General features: G+C 45.7%; 1 protein-coding gene across 1 annotated transcript in view; it reads right to left on the bottom strand.

Moving 5' to 3' along the window:
* Window positions 1–6,291: 6,291 nt before the first annotated feature.
* Window positions 6,292–13,054, bottom strand: part of SLCO2A1 (solute carrier organic anion transporter family member 2A1) — an 81,731-nt gene continuing 74,968 nt past the window's right edge. The window contains exons 14-15 of the mRNA XM_084842014.1: window positions 10,425–11,841; window positions 6,292–7,185 (exon numbers count right to left, since the gene is read on the bottom strand). Coding sequence (XP_084698140.1) covers window positions 11,721–11,841 — 121 coding nt within the window. The 3' untranslated portion in view covers window positions 6,292–7,185; window positions 10,425–11,720. The remainder of the gene's footprint in view (window positions 7,186–10,424; window positions 11,842–13,054) is intronic.

Below are 13,054 nucleotides of genomic sequence, written 5' to 3'. Positions count from 1 at the left end.
GCAATGTAGACTTTTTGGGATGCTTGTTTTAGTGCAATAAATGCAGAATTTTCATTCATTTGTTGCACAGGTTCAGGAGTCAACACAAGTGTTTCTGTTGCAGGAATATCATGTTTCCACATTACCCCTTGTTGCTGGGTACAGAAAATTAAATTCTTGCATTTTCATTGTCCACTCAGCTCCCTGTTGGTCCTGCCATATCCCTCTTTTCCTTTTTTTATCATGGCCCTATTTCCCTATGCATGTTCATCTTTTCTCATCCTTCTCCATTTTGCCTTTCACACCTCTTCTGAGGATAAGTAGGTTTGCCAGATCTGGACTTGAAAGTCTGCTGTATCTTTCAGAGATGAGGAAAGAATTTTGACCAGTTGTACCTTCCTCCCATCAATACAGCAATGATTGAAAAAGTTGTAACTGAAGGAATTTCCCTGTTTTATGAAACCTTTAAAGGTACGGGAGCCCTTTCAGAGTCCGGACCTCACAATCCCAGATAATACCTACAATAGAAACTGATATTGGCTTTATACTAGGGCTGGGGAACCCGTGGCCCTCCAGATGTTGTTGAGACTCCAACTCCCATCAACCCCAGCCAGCATAGCCAATGCCCAGGAATGATGGGAGTTGCAGTCTGATATCTGGAGAGTCACAGGTTCACCACCCCTGGCCTAAATAATTTGGATTCATCAGGCAAGCTCTGAATAATAGGTTTGTGAAATTTGCCATCCTAAAGGCTTAAAAAACCACCAGCCAGCCAAATGCACCTGGAAAGGAATAGTCCTTGGAAATAAGCTGCCAGCTGATGCTCAATTCCCCCTGTAATTTTATTTCTATTGCACTGCAGCAAAAAGCCATAATAATAGAGGGTGCTCATGGGGGGAAAGAAACAGCTGGCAAAAATCATACGGAGATGAGTAAATGCAAACAAGGTTAACTGAGCTGGTGTGATTGACTGGTTATAACTATATGCCTAGGAAAGCTCTTGTGACACTGAGGAAGCAAAACCCCACCTTTGGGATGTTAAAAGCAATGGCATCTACTGGAGCTTGAAAGGGGAGTCCAATCATAAAAGTCAGAGATGTGGGGTGGAAAGAAACTCAAAGGACATCTAATCCCAGGCTCTCCCATTTTGTTTATAAGGATGCTGTCACCTTAGATATTAACTGTGGCACATGAGCTTCTCTGGGCCAGGGGTGGAAAGATGTTTTGGACTTCAACTCCCAGGGTTCCTGACCAATGGCCATGCTGCCAAAACATATGGAGACCTACCTCCTGCCCACCCCAGTTCTAAACAGCAACTTACTTAAATCAGGTGCATGGCCTAGGAAGATGGTGGTCTGGATCTAGATCTAAGGTACATGCAACTGGCCTGGTGGAAGTGAATTTAGAATAGCCCTCTGAAAATGCTACACATCAGGTTGGAGGACCCTGCTGAATGGGGGTGAGTTATGGTGTGTGTGTGTGTGTGTGTAGGGGAGGCAGGATGCCTGCAAATTGGGCAGAGGCACCTTGCATGAGTGGAGTTGTTCCATCCATGGAAGGCAGATCCTGGATCCAACCTGATCTATGTGGGTAGATAGCTATAAGACAAACCAAGTTAAATCAAATGAACAACAAGCCAGCCAAAGTTAACAGAACATTCCCTGATTCCTGGAGTGCCAAATGCTTTCCCACAGTTGACCATTTTCCTACTGTAAGGTTCCATAGGGGTAGGTTTAAGACTCCTAACCAGGACCTTCAGCAACCAGCCCTCAGCACCTTACCTCCTGTGCCACCAGCACTCCAAACCAAGCAGATTAGGCTCTGTGGATGAAGGGTGATCTCTAGGTCAGCTGACCCCACAGCCTGGACACTGTTGGCTGTCCTCCACAGGCAAGTAGGGACACACCAGCCTTCAAAACCCTCACAGCCAAGGGATGAAATAGATGTGCCATTAATTTTCTGAATGGAATTAATCAGCGTTGGGACTGCAGGGATGGGTGCGAGAGTTTAACTCTCTCTCCCCAGCTGTGGCACTCCCGCAGGCTTCCCTCCTGCTGCAAATAGCAGCTCCAGACCAGGGAGAATTTTGTCATCACCACACCAGCGGGGGAAGAGTTAAAACTCTTCCTCCCCACTTCCTGCAGCCTCTATGCTGATAAGTCTCCCCCATGCCTATTTACAATCTTTAAAAACCATCCACATTGATTGCATGCAAACAATGTCACAGTTCGCTTGACCCTCTGTCTGAGCAACTGCTTGTCTCACGGAGCAGCCACACAAACTCCTTTCCCTTTCCTTGCCTCCTTTGTAGTCTGTCTTCAGTCGCATCAGCTGCCTCTTGGCTGTGGCCTGACGCCTAAACAGAATAAACCCTTCTATGTAAGAGAAAGCACATACCAGCACCTTGAGATGGCAGCTCCCAATGGAGCCAGCCTGGCTCTCCCCTCCCCTTTCTCTGAAGGGTGGGGTTTTGGGGAGGAGCCTCCACCAGGGCCTTGGCAGGCCAAATGGCCTCGGAGGCCGAATCTGGCCCACAAGCTAGAGATTCCCCATCCCTGATGTACACCATTGTGTGACAAACTGTTTCACTGAATGTATACAAAGAGTTCAAACAGATCAGGTTGTCACCTAGGGGCCAACTTCACTGCAGATCTCATTACTGTCCCATCTCTCCTCCATGAAAGAAAACAAATGCTTTTGGGTGCAATAAATACAAAGCCATTCAGAAGCCCCTGAACATGGAGGCATCTGAGTTTCCTATGCTGTGCCGGACTGAAACCAACAGGGCGGGAGGAGCGGCATAGGCAATCTTCCCTGTCCTCCGTCTTGGGTGATTTTCAGTAGACTGGGTTTTTTGCCCATCTAGCAAGGATGCCTCAGAGAGGGAGAGAAAGAGGCTGGAGGTGGCTCAGGATAACTCGTATCCTGGCCTCGCTGGTCTTCTCTCCCCGCCCACCGGAATGGCCCTTTCCTCTTCCTCTGAGGTTGGTTTTCTGACCTCAGAGGGCAGCTGGCACAGTTCTTTCTGCACCAGCTGTGAGGGGGTGGGGGAGGGGGTGAACCTCTGACTCCCCCTTCTGAGGTCAGGGCACTGAGTCCAACTTTGGAGGGGTTTTCCAAGCTGTCCTATGGTCCCTGGGATGCTCACTCAGGGATCTTGGTCTACTGTCTAAGGCTTTTAGCATTTGCCAAGGGGGAAGTACTGCCTGGCTGCAATACAGCGCCCAACGCTGCTCCCTCAGTATGTGAATGGAATGGAAGTTTTCACCCCAAGAATCTTGGCCAATATAGGCCTTTGCTGTGCTGACAGTTTATTTCTGTTACCTCATGATCAGAGGAGGCTGGTGGCTCCAGTGTCAGCGGGGTGATGAATCTGCTCTGGGTTTCAGTCAGGACTCTAAAGGAGCTACCCAAAATGCAGCACTTTGGATCGCTGACTGAAAGAGTTCTGACTGAAATCTGGAGCGGATTCACCACCCCACTGACATTGGAGCCACCAGCCTTCATGGCTCAGGGTTTATCAGAGAGAGAGAAATGGCCCTACTGTTGATGTCCCAGTTATCAAAGTTAATGAAGTGCAGAAGTGCCTTCTATATCCTTGCTGAGGTGGCCTCTTGTTCTGACATTACAGACGCCTCCGTTGAGATCAGTCTTTAGCTGCAAATCATTGTGCTTATTGGTTCTTCTCCCTGAAATGTTCATTGGGATGGGAAATACATCCAGGATATAGAGTCCCCCACATGTGAGTCAAGAACAACAGGTGCATCATGGAGGTTCTGGTGGTGGGTGATGGAGGCAACTGGTGATGGAGGCAGTACATACAAGGAGAGGATTCCTTTGTGGATCATAGAAAGGGCCAGCCCTATCATGAGGTGACATGAGGAAACTGCCTTGAGCAGCAGACTTTGGGTGCCATTAAGGTGCAATGTATTGTGTGGGGTGGGGAACTTTTTTTTTCTGTCAAAGGCAAATTTCCTTGGGGGTAATCTGTCAGGGGGCACATTCTGGCAGTGGATGGAGCCACTCCTTTTCTCTCTCTCTTTTCTGTCAACCCTCACCCCGCTCTGACACCACCTTCCCACTCTCTCTCTCTTTCTCCTCACCCAGAAGGCTGCTGGGGGAGAGACAGATCACTCTTGTCAGAGGTCTGAACTGGTCACTTACTGAGGGCTTTTGCCATTCTTCCGTGGTGGTGGTGGACACCCAAAACTCTGCCATTTTGGGTGTCATCCTCCATCGCCCACCATTTCTCCCCTACTTGACAGAGGTCTGAACTGATCAGTAGCAAAGGGCCCCAGCCCCAGCCTCTCCTATCGCTCTGTCTTTTTGGTTCTCCCTTCTCCCATCCTCTTTCTCTCCCTCTGGGTTACCCCCCGCCCCGTCCAAAATTAGATCGAGGGCCGCATATGGCCCTCAGGACATACGTGACGCACAGGGCAAAGGTTTTCCACTCTTGCCTTATGCTCGGATCTATAAAATATTATTTGGGGTTCCATGAAACTGGTTTTTGATGTCTTAAGGTGAGGGATTGCAGTCTAAACAAATTACTTGCTGTACAAAGTAATTTGTAGCAAATTACTGCTACAAATTACTTCAGTACTGCATTTGTTCATCACAATGTATTGGACTAGCCTAATATTCTACTGTGGGGGTGGTGAGGGAGGGGTTGGATTGTCCATGTTAGGTATCAAAATGTTATTCAGCAGATCCTGAGGACAGACAACAGACCTCTGGCAGATCCTTTGAAAAGATGTCTGGAAACTGATTGCCCTGGATCTCTGTCCATTCTCAACATTCTCCCTTTTGTCAGTACTGGATTGGTAGATAAAGGGCTTGACCCTAATAGCATGCATCAGCTGCCAGGGGATAGTGGGAGTTGTAGTCCAACACATCTGGAGGACACCAGGTTGGGGACACCAGGCATGGGTTCTCCAGTAAGATCTGTTCAGGTGGCCCAAAGCAGTGAATCTTCCCATGGAGGAAGGAGACACTTCCAGGAGTGGGTTGGATGTGCCATATAATACAATGCAATCTTTTGCATACTATTTTGATCAGGGATTGAAGGTGTACATACATGGTGTACATAGCCTAGGTGTACATAGGTATACAGTGTGTACACAGGTGTACATAGCCTAGTGAAGGTGTGCACCTATGTACACCTTCTTCTACACAGAAGGTGCACATAGCCTAGTCCTACCTACTCTACTGTGGTGCTGCTTCAAGTGTTGGAGCAACACCACAGTAGAGTAGGTAGCACTAGGCTAAATGGACCAGTGGTGCAACTCAGCAACTTTACATATTCGTAAATGTCAGTCAGTGATACAATGCTACAGTGATACGGCAGGGGTCCCCAAGCTTTTTGGACCTGTGGGCGCATTTGGGAATTTGAGATACTGCTGTGGGCACCACCACGAAATGCCTGATCAGTGGGTCACCACTGAGGCATCTACCTTTCATGCCTATGGATCTTAGACTGTGTCTTGTTTAACAAAAACCTTTGCTTTGTGTCTACTGGACACTGCAATGTCTCTTTAGTAATTGATTGTACAATTCAGCTAATTGCTGGTGGTGCAATACAGCTAATGCTTCTTTTAAACATATGTTTTGGCAATGTCCAATACTTGCTTCTTTTTACAAGGTTATTACACAGAAAAATGTTGTACTGGAACAGCCTTTAATATTCACTGATGCACACGCTCTTTTCAGTTATTTACCTCCTTTATGGAAATAACAAATGGTCTGCGTAAATGCATTCTCTGCACACTTTTGACAGCTAAAAGACAGCTGTTACAACATTGGAAGGATAAACGCTCACCTCTTATAATGCAATGGACTGAGGACCTTACAACACTTTCAATATTTGAACGGGTGACATATAGACACCACCTTCAAATGGATTCTTATTTGGATATTTGGTCCACTTTTGTTGCAGCCCATGTATAACTGCTAGAAAGTTGTATATATTTAATAAAAAATCCATGTATGTATATTTTAAAAATGGGAAAATATTTTTGGGTGCCCACAGGCACCACATTGGGGACCTGGGGGCACCATGACGCCCATGGGTGCCACACTGGGGACTCCTGCAATATAGCAATATATGGGTATAGAATCTATGCAGAGAACCAGGCACTAGAGGGAGTCACCTACAGTCTCTGTTATATACATTCAGGCTGGGTCCTTCCAAAATTCCATTTATTGCTCTGAGCATCATTGCTTCAAGGGAATAGAGCTCAGCGTGGGGTGAGGATAATACAGATATACACCATCTGTATGGCACAGGTGTGGAAATGGAGAAAACAAGAGAAGCCGAACGATGGAAATGGTATATGTTTATTTCAATAGGAAGCATGGCAATTTATCCTTCGTCACCCTGCCCTGGTACTACGTGTTCAGCATCAAGGTTTGGTCCATACTGGGTGCAGAAACTGCAGCATTCTTCCTGACATACAACACTCCCATTTCCTGTTTGTCAAAATCAGTCTGGAATTCTTTTTGTTGTTGAACCAAATTCTCAGAAGCTAATCAATTTACAAAGGAGAACTGTTGCCATGCTTTGCCGCTAGCACTTCCATAATTTTGGTTCTCGGTCCTTCACAATCTGAAGATCAACCTAAGAGGAGGCATGCTGGATCCGACCAACAGGGGTCCATCTCGTCCAGCATTCTGTTCACACAGTGGCCAACCAGCTGCCTAAGGGAAACCCAGAAGTAGGATATGAGTGCAATAGCACCTGCCTGCTCATATTCCCCAGCAAATATTCTGCCTCCAAAATCCAGGGAGTTGGAATAGATGGCCTACAAAGGCCTCCCTCCAAGGCTATGCTTCTATGAACATATGTAGAAAGCAGTTCCCCACTGGGTAAATCACCCCTCAAGGCTTGTTTTCCTGTCATTTTGTTTTCCTTCTTTTCAAGTAAAACCATTCCACTGCAATGCCTTGCACCTTTCAATCTTTGCTTGAGCATTTATACCAGGGGTAGGCAACCTGGTATCCTCCAGATATTTTAGACTACAATCCCCATAATCCCTGACCATTCACCATGCTGGCTAGGGCTTATGGGAACTGTAGTCCCCATAAGTCTTGGGGTGGCGGCACCAGGTTGCCTACTCCTGAACCACATACAGGATAGAGGCCTACAACCTAAAAAAGACAATACTGCCACCTAGTGGCATGTTGATTTATGATAGCCAAATTTCAGTACGCCTAAATTATCATACCCCTTCATGGATCACTGCCTTGTTGTGGCGAAGGGGCTTGCGTAACTCAGTGAAGCCATAAGCTATGCCGTGCAGGGCCACCCAAGACGGACAGGTCATGGCAGAGAGTTCTGACAAAATGTGGTCCACTGGAGAAGGAAATGGCAACCCACTCCAGTATTCTTGCCAAGAAAACCCCATGGAACGTATCACAAGGCTAAAAGAGATGACACCGGAAGATGAGCCCCTCAGGTCGGAAGGTGTCCAATATGCTACTGGGGAAGAGCAGAGGGTATTTCCAAGTAGCGCCAGAAAGAGTGAAGCGGCTGGGCCAAACCCGAAAGGACACTCAGCTGTGGATGTGTCTGGCGGTGAAAAGAAAATCCGATGCTGTAAAGAACAATATTGTTTAGGAACCTGGAATGTCAGATCAATGAATCAAGGTAAGCTGGAGGTGGTCAAACATGAGATGGCAAGATTGAACATCGACATCTTGGGAGTCAGCGAACTCAAATGGACAGGCATGGGCGAATTTAATTCAGGTGACCATCATATCTACTATTGTGGGCAAGAATCCCTTAGAAGAAATGGAGTAGCACTCATAGTCAACAAAAGGGTGGGAAAAGCAGTACTGGGGTACAATCTTAAAAATGATAGAATGATCTCAGTACGAATCCAAGGCAAACCATTCAACATCACAGTAATTCAAGTCTATGCCCCAACCACTGAGGCCGAAGAAGCTGAGGTTGATCGGTTCTATGAAGACCTACAACACCTTCTAGAACTAACACCAAAAAAAGATGTCCTCTTCATCATAGGGGATTGGAATGCTAAAGTAGGAAGTCAAGAAATCACCGGGATAACAGGCAGGCATGGCCTTGGTGTACAAAATGAAGCAGGACAAAAGCTAATAGAGTTTTGCCAAGAGAACATGCTGATCATAGCAAACACTCTTTTCCAACAGCACAAGAGGCGACTCTACACATGGACGTCACCAGATGGTCAATATCGAAATCAGATTGATTATGTCCTTTGCAGCCAAAGATGGAGAAGCTCCATACAGTCAGTAAAAACAAGACCTGGAGCTGACTGTGGCTCAGATCATGAGCTGCTTCTTGCAAAATTTCGGCTTAAATTGAAGAACGTAGGGAAAGCCACTAAACCTTTCAGGTATGATCTAAATCATATCCCTGATGAATATACAGTGGAGGTGAGGAATAGATTTCAGGGATTAGACCTGATAGACAGAGTGCCTGAGGAACTATGGACGGAGGTCCGTAACATTGTTCAGGAGGCAGCAACGAAATCCGTCCCAAAGAAAAAGAAATGCAAGAAAGCCAAGTGGCTGTCTGATGAGGCTTTACAAGTAGTTCACGAAAGAAGGGAAGCGAAAAGCAAGGGAGAAAGGGGAAGATATACCCAACTGAATGCAGAGTTCCAGAGAATAGCAAGGAGAGACAAGAAGGCCTTCTTAAATGAACAATGCAAAGAAATCGAGGAAAACAACAGAATGGGAAAGACTAGAGATCTCTTCAAGAAAATTGGAGATCTCAAGGGAACGTTTTGTGCAAAGACGGGCATGATAAAGGACAAAGAAGGCAGGGACCTAACAGAAGCAGATGAGATTAAGAAGAGGTGGCAAGAATACACAGAAGAACTATACAGGAAAGATTTGAATGTCCCTGATAGCCATGATAGTGCGGTCACTGAACTTGAGCCGGACATCCTCGAGAGTGAAGTCAAGTGGGCCTTAGGAAGCATTACTAACAACAAAGCTAGCGGAGATGACAGTATTCCAGCCGAGCTATTTAAAATCCTAAAAGATGATGCTGTTAAAGTGCTGCATTCAATATGCCAACAAATCTGGAACACTCAACAGTGGCCACAAGACTGGAAAAGGTCAGTTTACATTCCAATTCCAAAGAAGGGCAACGCCAAAGAGTGTTCAAACTACCGCACCATTGCGCTCATTTCACATGCCAGCAAGGTGATGCTCAAAATCCTACAAGCTAGGCTTCAGCAGTATGCAAACCGAGAACTACCGGAAGTACAAGCTGGGTTTCGAAGAGGCAGAGGAACTAGAGATCAAATCGCCAACATTCGCTGCATCATGGAGAAAGCAAGAGAATTCCAGAAAAACGTCTATTTCTGCTTCATTGACTACGCTAAAGCCTTTGATTGTGTGGATCACAACAAACTGTGGCAAATTCTTAAAGTGATGGGAGTACCAGACCACCTTACCTGTCTCCTGAGAAACCTGTACGAGGGTCAAGAAGCAACAGTAAGAACCAGACATGGAACAACCGAGTGGTTCAAAATTGGGAAAGGAGTACGACAAGGCTGCATATTGTCACCCTGCTTATTTAACTTATATGCAGAGTACATCATGAGAAATGCCGGGTTGGATGAATCAGAGATCGGAATTAAGATTGCCGGGAGAATTATCAACAACCTCCGATATGCAGACGATACCACCCTAATGGCAGAAAGCGAAGAGGATCTCAAGAGCCTCTTGTAGAGGGTGAAAGAGGAGAGTGCAAAAGCTGGTTTGAAACTCAACATTAAAAAAACTAAGATCATGGCATCTGGCCCTATCACTTCCTGGCATATAGAAGGGGAAGAAATGGAAGCAGTGACAGATTTTACTTTCTTGGGCTCCAAGATCACCGCAGACGGTGACTGTAGCCATGAAATTAAAAGACGCTTGCTCCTTGGGAGGAAAGCTATGGCAAACCTAGACAGCATAGTAAGAAGCAGAGACATCACCTTGCCGACAAAGGTCCGTCTAATCAAAGCTATGGTTTTCCCAGTAGTAATGTATGGCTGTGAGAGCTGGACTATAAGGAAGGCTGAGCGCCGAAGAATTGATGCTTTCGAACTGTGGTGCTGGAGAAGACTCTTACGAGTCCCCTGGACTGCAAGGAGGTCAAATCAGTCCATCCTAAAGGAAATCAACCCTGACTGCTCTTTGGAAGGACAGATAATGAAGCTGAAGCTCCAATATTTTGGCCACCTAATGCGAAGAGAAAACTCCCTGGAAAAGACCCTGATGCTGGGAAAGACTGAAGGCAAAAGGAGAAGGGGACGGCAGAGGATGAGATGGCTAGATAGCATCACGGATGCAATGAATATGAACTTGAGCACGCTCCGGGAGAGAGCGCAGGACAGGAAGGCCTGGCGTGCTATGGTCCATGGGGTCACGAAGAGTCGGACACGACTGAACGACTGAACAACAACAACAACAACAAATTATCATAAACCAGCTTCCCCCAACCTCCAGATGTGTTGGACTACAACTCTCAGCATCCCCCAGCCAGTATGACTGGCTGGGAGATGCTAGGAGTTGTAATCCAACACAACTGGAAGGCATCAGATTGGGGAGGCTGCTATAAATCAGAGCATCTTTGAATATGGTTGTTTCATAAAAACAAACTTAGTGGAGTCTCTCTTTTTTCGCTCTCCTTTTGGGAACCAAAATAATCAAACTCAATATATTTTCAATTAAAAAAGAAAGAAATAGAAATGGAGGTACTTTCAGAGCCAGGAAGCATTCTCTCTACTTTGGAACAAAAGTATCTTATTCAGAGAAGATTCACTTGAACGCAAATTTTGATCAGATCCATTCAATAAATCCCAGGATGAGACGTGGCATCACTATAGCAACAGGAATGCCCAGAGACTAGGAGAATATTGCTGAGTTGGCTCCTTCAAAGAAGATCAGTAAAAAGCATGAACAAATTGGAAAAAGTTGCTTTTATTTAAAAACTCAATATATCACAACTAAATTTATACACTGACTGGACTTTAGGTCCACTGAGTTGTGTAACAGGGGATAAGGAAAGGCATGACAGTGAAGTGAAGGCTGAACTGAGTTATAATCCTGCCCCCCACCCTCCTCCCCTGGTTCCATGCCTTGCTCAATCCTGGCATAACACAACACCCTCGATGGACTCTGTACGAAGATCTACTGGCCAAGTGCACTGCTCCCTCCTCACCAACATCTAAGCTATCCACACGGTTCTCTTATCTGTAACAGGTGTCACTGGCCGTTCCCATTGCTTTGACGTTTCTCAGGAGATCCAGTTGCCTTTCTTCTGACTGCCTGATGCAACAGCTTAGAAGAACAAAAGAAATGTCCATTTCTTGGGCATGTCAGGATGTGGCTACAGAATACGGAAGCACAGTCACGACGGCGCCTCTCTTGCTTATAGCTTGCTGGGTGCCCTTTTCCTGGCCCTGCAGAAGTTTTCATGGAGAACTTTCACTAGAGAGATTCGCTGGCTCCACTGACTCTTTTAACACTGATCGGATGCTTGGTCCCCAGGAGTCCTGCCTTTTCTCCACTTACCAACACAGGCATGTCCATTTAGCTGGACTACACACAGCAGAAGCTGATAATGCAGGAGTTTAAGGTTCAGCTGCTAATACGAAATGGTTCCCTTATTGTTTTAAAGAAAAAAGCCACAGAGGCGGAGTACTGTTAAGTAAATTACAGGCCTGGTACAAAATGGCACTTGAGATGGGTCCTGTTGCAGCACGGAGCTACACAAGGCCAGCAGCTTTGTCTTGCACATTGTATTCCTTGTTCTTTGTCAGCTTCCAGCTGATTAGGGTTAATAGCAGAATGCCAACAATTTTGTAGCCCACTTGGAGGCCTAAGTACCTGCCAAGAGAAAGAAAGAAAAAAGAAAGGTGGGGGAGAGATATGGTGAAACTTCAGTTGAACAGATCTTGAGCTGAAAGATACAGTCCATTTGTTTTGGAATAGCAGCCAGACACAAACCCACATTTTCTGGGATGCAATCAGGCTGGTAATATGTCTAGTGGACTGTCTGTCTGGAGACTTAGAGCTTTTCTACACAAGGCTGTTAATCGCACTGTATCTACTTTTGGTTTCATCCCCAAATTGAGATCCGAGCTCTACATAAAGAGGTTTTCCTTTCCTAGTTTTCTGCTATATAGCATCTAGGTGGTGCTCTGCTATAGCAGAACAGCGCAAGTACACAAGTAGGAAAATACCCTCTCTCTCACTTTCAGAAATAATACACCATTTTCCCTGCTCTAAAAAAACCTGGGAAATTGCTCTGAAAAAACAGAAGTGAAACTGGAGGATCACAATGTTGTCTAAATGAGACATACACTATGGTGGGATGAGGGAGAGGATCTTCTCTGCTGTAGCACCCCAGTTGTAGAATGCCCTCCCCTTGGAGGCCCGATTGGCGCAGATGCTGGTTTCATTTTGGCACCAAGAAAAAATATGGCTTTTTACTAAAGTCTTTGAGGGATAAATGCATTCCCTAAAGTAGCACACTGTTTTAACTGTTTTATTGTTTTAGATTTTAATTGGTATTAGCTTTTTTAATGATTTAATAAGTTTTTAGCTGTTCAAATTATTTATTGCTTTATACTGTTTAAACTGATTTTATCAGTGTGCCACCCTGAGATCCTAATGATATAGGGCAGGATACAAATGTTTTAAATAAATAATAAATAAAGAACCCATAACAACCACGAGTAAAGAATCATGTTGTTGTTCAGTAAGACTCTTCCTAAACAATAAATGTAGAAAAGCTCTTACATTCTAGGAGAGTCTGAGTACTGTTAAGGGAGGGGCCGTGGCTCAGTGGTAGAGCACATGCTTTGCATTCAGAAGGTCCCAGGTTCAGTCCCCAGCATCTCTAGGTAGGTCTGGGAAAACTCCTGCCTGAAACCCTGGAGAGCTGCTGCCAGCCAGTGTCGACAGTACTGGGCTGGACAGACCAGTGGTGTGACTCAGTATAAGGCAGCCTCCTGTGTTCCCTTTCTTAAAGCAATGTGTTGGATTACATCTCCCATCTACCCCAGCCAGCATGGCCAATGGCTGGGGATGAGAGAGG

This window comes from Heloderma suspectum, chromosome 3, assembly GCF_057233095.1.
Source record: "Heloderma suspectum isolate Gila_16-S chromosome 3, 16-S_ref, whole genome shotgun sequence".
In the NCBI taxonomy this organism is placed as follows: Eukaryota; Metazoa; Chordata; class Lepidosauria; order Squamata; family Helodermatidae; genus Heloderma; species Heloderma suspectum.
The sequence above is the reverse complement of the archived record's forward strand: the minus strand, read 5'-3'. Positions and strand labels throughout refer to the sequence as shown.